This window comes from Haliotis rufescens, unplaced genomic scaffold, assembly GCF_023055435.1.
Source record: "Haliotis rufescens isolate VD_foot unplaced genomic scaffold, xgHalRufe1.0.p SCAF_60, whole genome shotgun sequence".
In the NCBI taxonomy this organism is placed as follows: Eukaryota; Metazoa; Mollusca; class Gastropoda; order Lepetellida; family Haliotidae; genus Haliotis; species Haliotis rufescens.
This window is the reverse complement of record NW_025964335.1, coordinates 189,390-204,984: the sequence shown is the minus strand read 5'-3', so window position 1 is coordinate 204,984 and position 15,595 is coordinate 189,390. Positions and strand designations below refer to the sequence as shown.

General features: G+C 40.4%; 1 protein-coding gene across 1 annotated transcript; it reads left to right on the top strand.

The window, feature by feature from the left end:
- Positions 1-5,890: 5,890 nt before the first annotated feature.
- LOC124140811 (C-type lectin lectoxin-Lio2-like) lies at positions 5,891-10,383 on the top strand. Its single transcript, XM_046508585.2, has 3 exons — positions 5,891-6,590; positions 8,412-8,606; positions 9,974-10,383. The coding sequence occupies exons 1-3, from the start codon at positions 6,302-6,304 to the stop codon at positions 10,183-10,185; spliced, it is 696 nt and encodes a 231-aa protein (XP_046364541.2). The 5' UTR covers positions 5,891-6,301; the 3' UTR covers positions 10,186-10,383.
- The last annotated feature ends 5,212 nt before the right edge of the window (positions 10,384-15,595 follow it).

Here is a 15,595-nt window from a genome sequence, read left to right as displayed (position 1 = left end):
ATCAAAATCGCACACCGGAATCGAAATCCGGTTCGTAAACTTACGTGCAGATTTCGGTCGATTGCAGGATTTGCATAGCATGTGCACCGCCAACTCGTTGTCAGCAGATATTTTCCAAATCTTTTCATGTTTTTAATCAAGGTGCTCGCGTGATTTGATGCATTTCGCGATGTAAAACCCGTTTTATCACAATATAGATCTTGATTATCGATCAGATCGTCTTGACCGGGCGCCACCATTTTGTGTGAAGCAAACGCAAGTGATACGAGAGGTGGAATCTGATTGGCCCATAGGAGAGGCTTAGAAGAGAGATAACTGGTAATAGCCACTGGTGGCGCTACGATCGAGCCCAGTAATTCCAGCCTAGTTCGGCAAGGGTGGAAACTGGACTTTTATAGTCAGTTAACTCTCTTGCCTCGGGAAGATGCTCATTGTATGAAACGTTGCACTGCTAAGTACATAAACTCCACAGTAGACATTAATTGTTGAACTGCTAGGTCCATGTTACCTTATTGTCAGAATGAGCATAATACATGTCAAGGCTGTCATGATCTGAAGGTTGTGTTCCCTGCTTCAACAGCAGTATTTGCGGAGTACCACTTCTTGTTTGTATTTCACTTTTCATATGAATGCATAGTCCCGTACAACATCTTGCAAACATATGTCCTCCGGAAATCACAATGGTGCCTACGTCGCAACGATTTTCTGTTTTTGTATTTTATGTATAAAGTGCTTTTGCTATTGTATTTAACTTTTACAACCATTAGCTACTTTGGTCGTGCTTTCTTGTTCTCACCCAATCCATATTGGCTATTTAAATATTTAAGATCGTATATTTTGTTATCACCACAATCAAGTCCCGGTAGGTAGCTTGTTATATTTATGAACCAATAAGAGTAGAATGTAAACTGTAACACTAATCCCACGTTGGTGTATGTTGTCTTATATCCTATAAATACTTATTGGTTAGAGTCACCACAAACTGCAGGTCAGTGGTGAAATGGATCTCACCTGTAGCTCACCTGTCTTGCACTAAGCAACATTACACCGGGGTGCCGTGGACTTGCATATTCCCTTTTCACTGCATCCTCCAAGCAAACGTCACTTGGTTTAAGTTCAAACCTTATAATGCCATTTACAATGTATGTTCTCACCCAGTTGTCACCGTTTAGATGCTTGGACATTTTTAAAGACAATATTCGAGTTTCGTGATTGGTTGGTTGGTTGTTGTTTAACGCCGCACTCAGCAATATTCCAGCTGTGTGACGAGCGAACGCTTCAACCCCTAGGCTTTTAGAATAGGTCTTCAGCAACCCATGACTGCCGTAAAAGGTGACTATGCTTGTCGTAAGAGGCGACTAAAGGGATCGGGTGGTGAGGCTCGCTGACTTGGTTGGTCGGGTAGCCTGGTGGTTAAAGCGTTCGCTCGTCACGCCGAAGACACGAGCTCGATTCCTGACATGGGTATAATGTGTGAAGCCCATTTGTGGTGTCCCCCGCCGTGATATTGGTGGAATATTGCCAAGCACGTGGATATAAACAGAATATGAAATGAACTTGTGTAGGGTGTAAAGGGCCCATAACATTTGTAAGTATTAACAATATATATAGTGGGTGAGTTAAAATTTATTTCAGCCATATAGCGATGAATCCAAGTTAATATATTTACAATTTAGTTTTTGATGCAAAGTTTTATTTAAAAACAAGTTGAGCATACTATATTTAGAAACAATTTATGAAACATATTTGAGCATGACAATATTATAGATACAGTTTTAAAACACAGGCTTTAGGCCACCAGTAACCAAAGCTAGGCCACCTCGCTGGGGATCATGGGGATTTACAGTAAAAGAAAATATATAAGTAGCAACTTGTAAATCATAACTAGCAATGCTATAACAAATGTAAATGGTGTAAAAGGGTAAATTACATGTTGAAAAGGTTGGAAGCGTGTATCACAGATGTTTCGTTTAAAATCCGGAAAGTATTGTTGGTATGATAATAACATGCACTTGTCACATTAGTTACAAGTTGTAATATTTCACATTTGTTTTTATTATAGCTTGTACCTGTCAAAAATAAGCCTTAAAATTAAAGGGCCAGTAAACGAATTTGAAGGAAATACATAATACATAATATTGGTCACAATGTTTCAAGACTGAATCAAGAATGTATGATTCAAGAATGTATGAATCAATCTATGCTGAAGTTTGAAATAAACCGTTCAAGACAGTGTACAGAATTGTGTGTCAATGGCCAAAGTGTATCCCCTACACTTACCATTGATGGAACGGGGTCCGGTTAATTTCTTACAATGTTCTCAATTCTCTCATGATAGTGGGGCGGTTAAGGCTGGATTTTAGTCAAAATTGTGCGTTTTGGGTTAAAAGCACCAAACTTGGCACACTTATACATTGAATCATTCCGAACATTTCTGGATATGGGTCCTTCTCAGCAGCGCCACCTGGTGGTAGAAAATCCAAGATGGCCATCAAAATGGATAAAATCTCTTATGACGTCAATTTATATTCAATATACCATCATTATTTTGTCAGTTTTAGTCATTTATGTAAAATTAATTGCAACAGTGTTGTATATAATTCAGATCTAATATGCAGCGCCCATTGGCCGCCAAAATGACTTAATCTTCAAAAAATGTCAAATGTTTGTCCACAATATCAGTATCATTTCTTCATTGCAATTATTTCAATCAATCTTTTAACCCATAGTGCACAATTTTAGCCTTAACCGCGCCACTATGAGAGATATTTACTGTATTGGCTATTTCACGAGTGGCGAGTCGTCGTTCATCTAAATAATATTATGTTTTTTATCAACATTGTTCTACGTAGTGCCAGTTGAAGGTCTTTCTTTATGTTGGATCATTTTGAGGCTCTTTCGTGCCCTCTTGAAATCCGCTGCTCACCTCGTAACATTGGCAAAAGATGAAGCATCATCCCCTGAAGTTGACCACCACATCAACTACAACTATATGACAGCGGTCTTGTTGTAAGAGGCGACTAACGGGATCGGGTGATGCATGTCATCGATCCCAATTGCGTAGATCGATGTTCATGAGATCAATCACTGGATTGTCTGGATTACTACATCATTGCCTGCTGTCCGAGTCGTCTAAGGCGCCGCAAATTTCTGAGCAGAAACCTCTGAATGTTGGTTCGAATCCTACTATACTCCGATTATGTTTCTAGGTTTGTCAGCACCATACCTGTGCTCATGAGTTTCACCCAAGTGGTAAACGTCTGCATCACTTCGAGCTTTCCTCCCACATTAACCTGACACGCCGCGATATTACTGGAATACTGTTAAGAGCGGTGTTAAACCCAACTCACTCAGTTTCAGCATGATAACGCCCGTGCCCACATTGCGAGAGCAACAAGAGACTTCCTCCAACAGAATGGCATCAGAACCATGCAGTGGCCTGCCCTCAGTCCCGATTTAAATATTATTAGTCCCTAGCACCTGTTGGGCGAGATTCAAAACGGCTGAATGACATCCGATCAAGGCCGACAACTGCAGCTGAATTGTGTCAGGCGTTCCTCAGAGTGTGGGCTCAAGTGCCTATGGCCTTTATCAACCGCCTCATCCATTCCATGTATCGACGTTGCACGGCAGTCATTAATGCACATGGCGGACACACGAGATACTGACTTGTGATGCCATTTTCTCAGAGACTAGAGTTGTGTTTCACTTAAAGAACATTTGACACTTTAATTTCAACCTTGATGATCAGTTTTCCCAAGTTTTACTTTTTAATATGTCTCAAAGTATGTTTGCAGTGTTTTGACAAATAAGGTTTCTCATATATCTATCCATGGTGACGTTTATTTTGCGCTTCAGTATATAATGGACGGTCATTGTACAGGTTCCACTGTATATGTAAGTATATCAGTGTGAGGTAAACAATATACGATGGACGCCAATTATATGGCTTGTTTGTTTGAGTATACCAGTATTGTAGGCTAGACATCAATTATGGACGTTCATTGTGTAGGTTCCACTGTATATGTGAGTATATCAGTGTATATACATGGTGGACGGGCATTTTTAGGTTCCACTATATTGTGGACGCCCGTAAGATGCATGTTTACACGTGTTTACGCATGCATGAAGACCATATTTCAACAAGCACGCTGTATGTTTTATCAACTGTGGCAACTAAAAGTAACGTTTACTTACTTAGGGACGCTGTTACTGCAGTGACCCCCCTTCCCCCGTTCAATGCCCACCCCCGTTAATTATGTTTTTGTTCAGATTTCCGGGAGTTATTGAGTGTTCGATGCTCAAATTTTAACATTTGAAACTTCCTAATCTAACACCTTGGTACATCGATCATTTTGTTTCTTCATGTGGCAATAAAAATCTTGTTGGAATAGAAACACAGATTTGCAATCATGTCCCATTTAAAGGGAATGGCTATTTTGTACAATTTAATTCAATTATTCCTGAATAAAATCTACCTATTGAATGACTAAGAATTTTTGCGTCTTTCTTGAAGATTGACTTCTTGAAGAGTGGTTACCTTTATACTTGTAAATATAAGCTTTGAATACTGTTGTTAGGAATTGAGATCAGCAAAATTCCGAGGGCCACCAGACAGCTGGACTGTCATACACACTTTGAGATCATAAGATCTAGTGAGTGTGGAAGGTTTTACGCCGCTTTTAGCAATATTCTAGCAATATCACGGCGGAGGACACCAGAAATGGGCTTCACACATTGTACCCATGTCGGGGATCAAACGAGTTTTCGGCATGACGAGCAAACGCTTTAACCACTAGGCTACAATCCTTCATAAGATCTGGATTTCTTTGGTCTGAAATTTTAAGATTCTTTGGGTTAGCTTTTGGTTTTGTACACACCTCAAGAAAGATATGCACATTGAGAATGTGTCTTGACGCGATGTGCATCAGGACTCATGTGTAGTGTAGACCCGTGAAGATCCGGGGTAGAATAGGTCTTCAGCAACCCTTGCTTGTCGTAAAAGGCAACTATGCTTGTCGTAAGAGGCGACTAACAGGATCGGGTAGTCAGGCTCGCCGACTTGGTTGATGCATGTCATCGATCCCAATTGTGTGGATCGATGCTCATGATGTCAATCACTGGATTGTCTGGTTCAGATTCGATTATTTACAGACCGCCGTCATATATCTGAAATATTGCTGAGTGCGGCGTTAATTAACGAACAAACAAACAAAAGTAATTTAATCTCTCTCTTTCATATTTTGGGAAATGTTAGAGTAACTTGACATTTGGTTAAGAACTGGAAAATAAATGATAAACGCCTGACGTGGGGTTTTGACGACGACGTCGGCGGGGACAAGAAACAAACAACGCTTGCGTGGTGGCCTTAGATGCTTGGGCCATAATTTGCTGCCATATCATGGCTACAGCTCGATTCTCTTGCTTCCAACGACATTGTTCCTTTGTGCTACAGTTGAACCTTTATAGGCATATTCAAGATGTGTTTGGATTATACAGTTCGGTCGTGATACAGGGGTGATATACTCTAGTAAATACGGCATGAATAGCTATATTTGTCCACCAAATAAAATACTATGCTGGTTCGGCTCATTCAATTGGAGACATATAGAACTCAGAGGTCGACATTACCAGATTGGCCCATGAGCCGCCGCCTTGACACAGGACTCCAGGCAGACGTGTTTATACGAAGTTTAACATTCAAAGCCCAAATACAACATCATGTAGAAAATCAAACAAGCAAGTTTCCAGCACAGTGCTTGACATGACCAGCCGATTGATAGAACCGGGCCCATTTTACCACCCGTCCAGGTGAAGTAAGGGTCGAAGTGGTGTGTTGGGCAAAAGGAACACCGGTTCCTGGATCCAGTGCCCTCAACCACCAGAATCCCGTTCTCCACCAACACAGGGGCGCAACCCACGACAAATGAGTTGCCCAACTCGGTCGCTCTTACGACCAGCAATGGGGTGCTGAGGACACAATCTGTTATACCCCGGGTCCCCCACGTGGGTCTTAAGTAGGAAACTATTACTCAAGAAAAACGTTTGTAAAAATCACATACGTGGATTCATACAGTTTACACATTGATTTGTCAATTCATCCAGCACTGAACCAGGACAATAACAGTGAATCCTTACAAGTCAATCGATATTCTTTAACTTAACACACTGTGACTCTTTCAAGAAACCCTGTGGAACTCATTGAGAGACGTAACCGGTTGCATGGTTAAAGAGAATCAATAACATAGTGTACGTTGGTAACATAAATGAGTATTTAGCGACCACATTGCACGAGAGAAAGATGAACGCTGTGCTGTGTCTAATCACTGTCTTCATCCCAGTCGTGTATGCAGGAAACGTATCGAGGCATCGTTTTGACAGACAAGTTGCACTTGAAAGTCTAATGGCAATGGAAAAGCCCTCCAGTAGACAGACGTCTCTTGATGAAAGGACCTGTGCTGATCTCTGTGTCCAGGACGGACTCTGTGCTGCTGTCACCTACCACGATGGCCAATGCGCCATGTACAGATCTACTCTCACGTCCTCTGGGACATCTTTCCCTGGAGCTAAGCACTTCATCAAGGCAGGAGGTGAGATCCTACGAAGTTTGATTTGTAAATTACACATAACTACACACTGACCTTTTAATTGTCCGTCTTGAAGGATGCATTCGTTGATGTTGATCCAACCATGCTTGTGTGAATTTATCTGTTGTCTCGAGGCTGTGAAAATGAAGACAAGAGCATAAACTTGTTTGATAAAAGTGTGGAAAAACTGTGACATAAGTCAACTCTAAAATAGTCTGGAGATGTGTCAAGTATTGTTAATTCTAGGAAGCAGAGTGTGGTAATCTCTTAATGCTGGGTTCACAATATGTTTCTAGTATCAGTAAGATATATTATATAAGATATATATATATATATATATATATATATATATATATATATATATATATATATATATATATGCAGAATACTGATTTCCTGATGTAAATCTAAGATAACGTAGAATAACTTTGGTGCATTTCAGATGGTTAAGTGCGATTGGAATAAAGATTAAAGTTGACAGAAACACATGTATGCCTAAAAAATTTAAGATTATGTATCCGTTCATTAAACTACGTGAATATCAGTGATTATTATGCCTCAAAGTATGCCTGTGAATAATTGACATGATGTCATATATTCTTCAATGATAACCCTTTGTGGAGGCACAGGGCCCACTTGCACAAAGCAATCTTTGCGCCGAGACTCTCGTAAGCTTATATTGGGCCCAAGTCTTTCGAGGCGATCGCGTTTGTTGCCGTGATAATGTTTCTTTACTCTGAATTGACAATGTGAAGATAACAAATATTTGGGCATTTACACGATTATTGAAACCAAGAAAATGCCTGCCAATTTGACATAAGATAAGATGAACACGTAAAAACCATGTAACAAGTATCTGTTGTGATTCGGATGTTGCCAATTGTTGGTCTTTACAGGTGATTACATTGTGTCAGAGGGCCAGACTAAGTGATTTGGATGATTGTATGTAATGGTGTCCAGAAAGTGTAGATCCTTCCTCATCTTGTCAGACACTGATTTGCCTGGTCCAGATGTCATAAATGGACGGCTCCAAAGTAAAATCTGTATATTTCGGATTGTGAAGTTAACAGCAATCACGCTCTCTCTCAGTTGCAGAAATCTGTGCTTGCTCGAGGCAAACAGAAAGAGAAGACATAAGTTGTTTTTTTTCTGGAAACGGTATGGATGGCCAAATCGTCTAAAGTGATGAAATTCGCTTTGCACAATAAGCGCGCTTATAACTTATCATGGTTCGGACCGCCTCCATGGTCAAGTGGTAGAGTGTCCGTCCGGAGAGCGGAAGGTCCGGGGTTCGATCGCCAGCCGCGTCATACCAAAAGACATTAAAAGATGGTACTTGTTGTTACCCTGTCTGGCGCTCGGCATTAAGGGGCTAAAACAAGGACTGGTCGACTCGGAGTCAGTATACTGTGTGTGAGTGGGTTATTAATGTTAAACTGCGGCATGGTATCCCACTGTGCTAGCACTATAAATCGGCATCAGTCCGGACTAGTACAAGCAGCCACACACACACATACACGTGCATGCACGTCGCTATAGAAGTGCAATAATCTTGGACGCGACGTTAAACCCCATTTCACCTCACCGATGATCATGGTTCAATTCCAGATTCGCATGTTATAGGTTTCTCAGCACCATACCCCTGCTTGTTGGTTTCGCAAAAGTGGTAAAACACCTACATCACTTGCGTCTATTTCTCCAACATCAAGCTGACAGGGGCAGCTATAAATGATTTAAACACTCCAACATCACACATATATTTGGTTGATATGGACAAAACATACATGCATACGTACATGATAAACAGTTGGTATTCCCTTTCAGCCCTTCCTGATCCAGACCCATGTCCTGTATCCAGGGGCTACACGTCCGTGTTGTCTCCCCGGCTGTGTTACAAGTACATATCAACCTTCAACAACTGGACTTCTCAAAATGATCTGTGCCATTCTGAAGGTGGCCGCCTTGTCGTCCTCAACAGTCAGGAGAAACAGGAGTTCATGGCCTCATTCCAGAATCAGGGTCAGTGATTAGTTGTCCTTTTTACACGTAACTTATCATACCAGCACCGGCACCAGCGTCACGTTGGTTGGTTGGTCGGTTGGTTTGTTGTTTAACGCCGCACTTAGCAATATTCCAGCTATATGACGGCGGACTATTTGTAATCGAATCTGGACAAGAGAATCCAGTGATTGACATCATGAGCATCGATCCACGCAATTGGGATATGGTGACATGCATCAAGCAAGTCAGCGAGCCTGACCACTCGATCCCGTTAGTCGCCTTTTACGACAAGCATAGTCGCCTTTTACAGCAAGCATGGGTTGCTGAAGACCTATTCTACCCCGGATCTTCACGGGTAGTTAGCGTCACGTAATACACAGTATCAGCGTCGGTTTATATAGTGTCCTATTTTTTGTAAATAATGAACCTCAACACAGACACACATTCACCGTCTGACAAAAGACAGTGGTATATTAAAACGTCACGCTAAAAAAAAAAAAAAAAGAAACTGTACTCTATATAAAGATCAATGAAAATATTTCTTTTCTGGCATCCTTCCGACTTTATGGGCGTGATTCACAATTTGCACGTCGCACAATTTGGATGTTTGCGTGTTTATTGGGAGCATGATATTCACAACCTGCACTGATTCGTTAGCTATCAGGTGCTCGCACAACTTGTGTGAAAAGGGCTTACACAATGGCATGCTGAAATCAACGTCAACGGTCCATGGGTACAGTAAACTACGGTTATAACGAACACGCTTATAACTAACTGACGGATATAACGAACTTGCTTGTTGGGTCCCGACTTTTTGCTTTAGTTATGCTGTATATATGCTTATAACGAACTACGGTTATAACGAACTAAAATTAGTAGTCCCTTTGAGTTCGTTATAACCGTACTTTACTGTATGTTGTTGACAGGAATGGTGCAGACATTTGGATGTTAAACAAGACACAATATCATCTCTTTGGATACGTTATCTACAGCAGGGAAACACTCGTGATTTCTCACGGGTCGGTCGTCCACGTGTTGCGTCATGTAAAAAAGACAGGCATATTCGGCTGTTGCCTCTACAGAATCGATAACAAACTGTAGCTGGAACATTTATATATACAGTAAACTACGGTTATAACAAACTCAAACGGACCACTAAGTTTAGTTCTAAATAACCGTAGTTTGCTATAAGCATATATACAGCATATATGTAACAAATGTCGGGACTAAAAAATTAAGTTCGTTATATCGGTCAGTTTGTTATAAGCGTGTTCGTTATAAACGTAGTTTACTGTAACTGTGTTCAAGTGAATAAAGCAGTCCCGTTTGCATGTTGTGTAGGTGGCAGTAGTGGCCCATATATTCACAGCGTTTTTTCTTGGCAGCTGAGATGTTTCACTCCCTCTGGGTTGGAATGCAGAGCTCCAGCAGCATCGATGTGTTTACCTGGCAGGATGGGTCCACCTATGTCTGGAAGTGGCTACCTGGCGAACCAGACTACGTTAGTTACCAGAGATGTGGACAGCTGTATCATGGTGAGATGTCTGACGCCGAATGTGACCTCCATCGTCAGTCCGTCTGTGAGATACCGCTGTAAGACTTTGGGCTATCAACGCTATCTGTGAGACATCAATGTGAGACTGCCAGATACTAACACGATGCTGTAACATACCAACATAAAACTTATAGATATTGTGGAATTCCAATTTGACAATGAAAAATAACAACGTCCTCACGTTCTCGTTTTGTATACATATAATCATAACAGATAGTATAAATTCTGTATATTGTTAAACGTTGCATTTTCAAGATAATAAACTTGTGATCAGTCGGGATGTAAAAAGTGGATTGAAAAAAATTGGTGCTAAAAGTGAGAGAATGGGGGGATGACATTTTACGCATTCCTGTAAATTATCGAGGCACGGTAACAAACATGATAAACCATGAGATACGGGACCTTATTGGTGAAAAATCACATATTGACTTTTTGTTCCATTTTAAAACAACAGTATCTTCGGAACAGAAAAATACAATTCACAAGCTTCAATTCATATTTATTACAGAGATACATGACATCAAACATTTGGACTCATTATCCGACTTAAAACTGTTAATGTAATGATTGCAGTTTTTGACAAACATGAAATGTCTGAAGAATTGAAAGTAGACATGTATGCTTAAAGGTTTTGAAACTAACGAACAAACGAGAGTAAATAAGTTTTTTTGTCCTGTCCACACACATGGCGATCTACACTGAATTAATCTAAGTTGACGTCAAACGTCTTATGACGTCACAGCATAATTGTATCCTAGTACCTATAATGTCCCTTTTCTCATGGTGGGTCACACATATTTAGTCTCACATCGTCACAACCCGATCTTAGTCCGTTTTTATGACAAGCAAGAGTGAGTGAGTGAGTGTGTGAGTGAGTATGGTTTTACGTCGCTTTTAGCAATATTCCAGCACTATCACTGCGGGGTACACCAGATATGGGCTTCACACAATGTACCCATGTCGGTTATCGATTCCGGGCTACCCAACCACATCACGACACGCAAGAAATGGTGGAGAACTATTCTGCCGTGAAACCTACGGGAATTATTATAGTATAAAATGATAAATGTATTTATATTTAGTGTAGTTCACTAATTTGAATTCTCTACAAGAAACCATTCTCCTGGACACACCTCATGTTTGATTTTCATATTAACTTCCAGATTACCTTTACACAGAAATTCTTCATAAAATGTTCACATATACAGTAGACTACGGTTATAACGAACTCAAAGGGACCACTAATTTTAGTTTGTTATAACCGTAGTTTGTTATAAGCATATACACAGCATAAATACAACAAATGGCTGGGACTAAGAAATAAGTTCGTTATATCAGTCTGTTTGTTATAAGCGTGTTCGTTATAACCGTAGTTTAATATATTGTTATAGATAATGCCATGATTAACCGAGGACGTCTAGTTATTTTACTGACCTTCGTTGGCAGTTTCATTGTATTTATTATGTTTAACCCATGATAGTCACGACATGGCTGAAATATTGCTGATGTGACTTAAACATTTAACTCACTCACTCAGTCACTCACTTACTTACTGTGACTACTCAACTGCTGGGGAGTTGCACAAAACATACTGATATTCTGAAAAACAACAACTATAAGCTATTGATTGGATCTTGATGTTATGGTGTTATGGTTTCAAATCAAATTAAGCTTGAAATAATGATTATCGGGGAATTGGTGAAGCTTGAAGGTAACCTGTAATTACCTATTATTAGGTCATTTAACATGCAGTATGTAACTTCACAAACAGATTAAGATCAATACAATATACACTAAGTACCTGCATAATGTCGGCAAAATTTTGTTTGACAACGGGGTGAAATATTGTATCCAACTACGGTTAATTTGATAGTTTTACAACTACTGTGAGGGGTTAAAATAACAAAAATCCAAATACTTTTGTTTTATAACTTTGCGCTGGTATAACATGTAATATTGTTTTCGCTATTAGTTCAATTATTTGTTGCCACTGACAGTTACTACAAATATATTGACAGCAGTTTCTACAACCATTGAAATTACTTACACATAAGACCCGTGAAGATCCAGGGTAGAGTAGGTAGGTCTTCAGCAACCCATGCTTGCCGTAAAAGGCAACTAACAGGATTGGGTTGTAAGACTCGCCGACTCGGTTGATGCATGCCATCGTATCCCAATTGCGTGGATCGATGCTTATGAGTCAAACACTGGATTGTCTGGTGCAGACTCGATTGTTTACAGACCGCCCTCATATAGCTGGAATATTGCTGAGTAAGGCGTTAAACAAGAAACAAACAAAAGAAAACATACAATTGAGTAAAACATACACTAATGACTGTGTCACAAAGATACACAGCTTCACAGGCGATGGGCCGACTCGTCTTCAGCCGAAAAAACATGAACGTATTCCTTCGCCAGCAGGATTCTTCTACCAGTAAATGAACTGCGCATCGGGATTGTCCTCTAGTTCCATACAGTTTGTAACTAGCATTGTCAAGAGTAATGGAAGTAGGTAAGTTCAGTCAGATCGAGGTTCGGGATGGGGACATATAGTCTGGAAGTTAATTTAAGGTACCAACGTTTACTACAATATCTACTCCAGTCAAAGTTGGTATGAGATTATTAAGCAGTCATACATAACTGGATATTACATTTAAAGACAATCGGTGCATGAATAAAAAATCTGTCTATTTAGCTATCACTATATTTCATCAACAACCAGACCTGTTTGTCACGGGTGGAACGAGCATTCATTGTAACAGCCATCTGCATAATGCTACCCCTGCGTCACAGGGCCATATGACACAGTTGAACCAATCAACTCAACTTGGAAGGTTGCACGCACGAATACGGTCTTAGCATTAGATTTCATGATGTCTCAGCGCAAGTATCTTTCCGCTGATGCGAAAGGTTTCCTTGTTAAAATAGTTGAAAACTTTAAGGCTGAAAGTGAAAGACGTTCGCCCTTCTTTGACATTTCAAAGTACATGGAAAGAACAATTCATGCGTTACAGCTTCCCAAACAAACCGTAGTTAAGATTTTGAACTCTCATAAAAACACATGCTCCCCTGCACATCTCTTAGGGGGCATATCAAAACAGAATAGGAAATTAAAGTTAGATTCCTTTGGTAAGAAAGTTGTCAAGGACACGAGAAAATGTATTTATTTCAACACGAAAACTAAAACAAATTCTCCTTACAGAACATGACTTAGATATTTCTAAATGGACCATTTGTAAACTCCTTTCCAAATTTGGATATCAGTACAAAAAGACGAAGGGGTCCAAATTACCAATGTGTGAACGACCAGATATCATTCGTTTGGACGAAACCTGGGTTAACGCCTGCCACACAGCGGCTTACCAAGAGAGCCACAGCGCAAGATTCCCCCTGGTAAAGGGGAGCGCCTGATTGTCGTCCATGCAGGCTCCCACAGAGGTTTCCTCCCTGGGTGTGATCTAGTGTTCAGATCCAGATCTACAGATGGCAGAGACTACCATACCGAGATGAACAGTATTCACTGCGTATGTTGGGGAGCAGTTCCTCTTAGCACTGCCTGATAAATCCTTGGTGGTTATGGACAATGCTCCCTATCACAGTTGTCAAGATTCTATTAACCGTTGCCTAATCTAAAATTCCACCAAAGGTGAGATATGTCAGTGGTTGGACAACAACCACATTGCTCGGCCCACGAAAGCCAAAAAAACTGACTACTACCAACTGGTTCTTCAGAACAAACCCCCGCCCTCTTATTTGATTGACAACACGGTTGAGAGAACACGGTCACGAAGTGCTTAGACTTCCTCCTTACCATTGTGACTTGAATCCCATCGAACTAATCTGGGGTGATTAGAAAAATATGGTCGCACGGCAAAATAAGACCTTCAAGCTTGCCGACGTCAAGCAGATGGTCTTGAAAGGGATGGGGGAAATTACAGATGTACGTTGGACAAACTGTGTCCAACATGTTATAAAAGTATCCGTCCAGATACTATCCAGCCTCTTGTAATTCATTTACATGACAGCACAGACTCCGAATCTGACGACGAGGGCATTTCGTGGGACCAAGAATAGTGCAATACATATATACCCCTATACAACTACACACGGATATGAATTCTTACATATTCGTACACATTCTGAATCATTTCTTAAGAATCTTAAATATATCTTTTTGTATTCCCAAACATACTTGTAGTTCACGGGATTCGTGAGAAATAAATTTGTTTATCAAAGAATTTCTAGGAATCGTCTACGAATTTCAGGTTCGTGCTTTATACAGTCCGTTTGACTCCAAATGAAAACGATGAATTGCAAAATAACTCGAAATCCAGAAAAGTGTATGAAACATCAATACGGTGCTTGACCATGAATACCTTGTACCCAACAAAATCTGAATTTTGTTTATTTTAATACCCATGACGGATGAAGTTCTTTAAGAAACTATCATGTAATTTTGTATAGAAATGTGTACATGACACGTAGGGGGACAAACCGTGCAAGGAACAGCGCAAGCACTGCACGTGCTACACAGTGACCTGTTCATTCAATGACAAGATGCGCTCCTCAGCAGATGTTAAACAGTTGATGTTAAATGTGTGTATGATTTCTTTAGGAGTGAAGCAGAAAGAGCAAAGACTTTTTATGCAATTAATAAATTCTTGAAAAGAAATTCAAAAGCTCTTGGTATGTCCCCTCAGAAACTTAAAAATGTTGTTAGTCGACGAAATACAAATTGTCAGGCCAAGGAGGTAGGGAACATGTCAAAACCACGCAAGGTTGATAAATTAGACAGTTTTCAGAGGGATCAAGTCAGACGTGCAATTGTTAAACTGCACTCAGAAAATAAGTACCTGTCCCTTAGAATTTTGAAGAAACACCTTGAAAGTGACCATGATTTACGTGTTGTACAAAGTACAAACTATGGCAGCTGTTGCATACATTCGGTTACAAATACAAAAAGATAACTGGAGAACATAGGGCTGTGTTGTGTGAACGGTCTGACATTGTTCGTCTCCGAAATCATTACCTTTGTACCATCAAGCAGAAACGTGAAGAAGGATATGAGCCCGTCTTCTTAGAAGAGACATGGGTAAATGCGTGACACACAGCCAGCAGTCAGTGGGTACCCAGTGGTGACTGTAAGGAGTCTGGTAGAAAGTTACCAATGGGAAAGGGTGAAAGACTCATAGTTCTCCATGCTGATTCTGCTAGTCAGCGTTTTCTCCCAGACTGTGACCTCGTCTTTAGAGCCAAGGCCAAAGACAACTGGGACTATCAAACAGAAATGAACGGCAATGTATTTCTGGAGTGGGTGAAAGATAAATTAGTTCCTGCTTTGCCTACCAAGTCTCTCATTGTCATGGACAATGCACCGTATCATAGTGTGCAGGATCCAGAAAGCAAGACTCCAACCTCTAATAACCGTAAAGGAGACATGGTTGCTTGGCTG

What these genes read in the sequence shown, in the direction of transcription:
- LOC124140811 (XM_046508585.2), top strand. Translation starts at nt 6,302, where the DNA reads ATGAACGCTGTGCTGTGTCTAATCACTGTCTTCATCCCAGTCGTGTAT. An exon ending in GCACTTCATCAAGGCAGGAG is followed by an intron (nt 6,591 to 8,411) that starts GTGAGATCCTAC and finishes ATTCCCTTTCAG; the next exon opens with CCCTTCCTGATCCAGACCCA. An exon ending in GGCCTCATTCCAGAATCAGG is followed by an intron (nt 8,607 to 9,973) that starts GTCAGTGATTAG and finishes TTTTCTTGGCAG; the next exon opens with CTGAGATGTTTCACTCCCTC.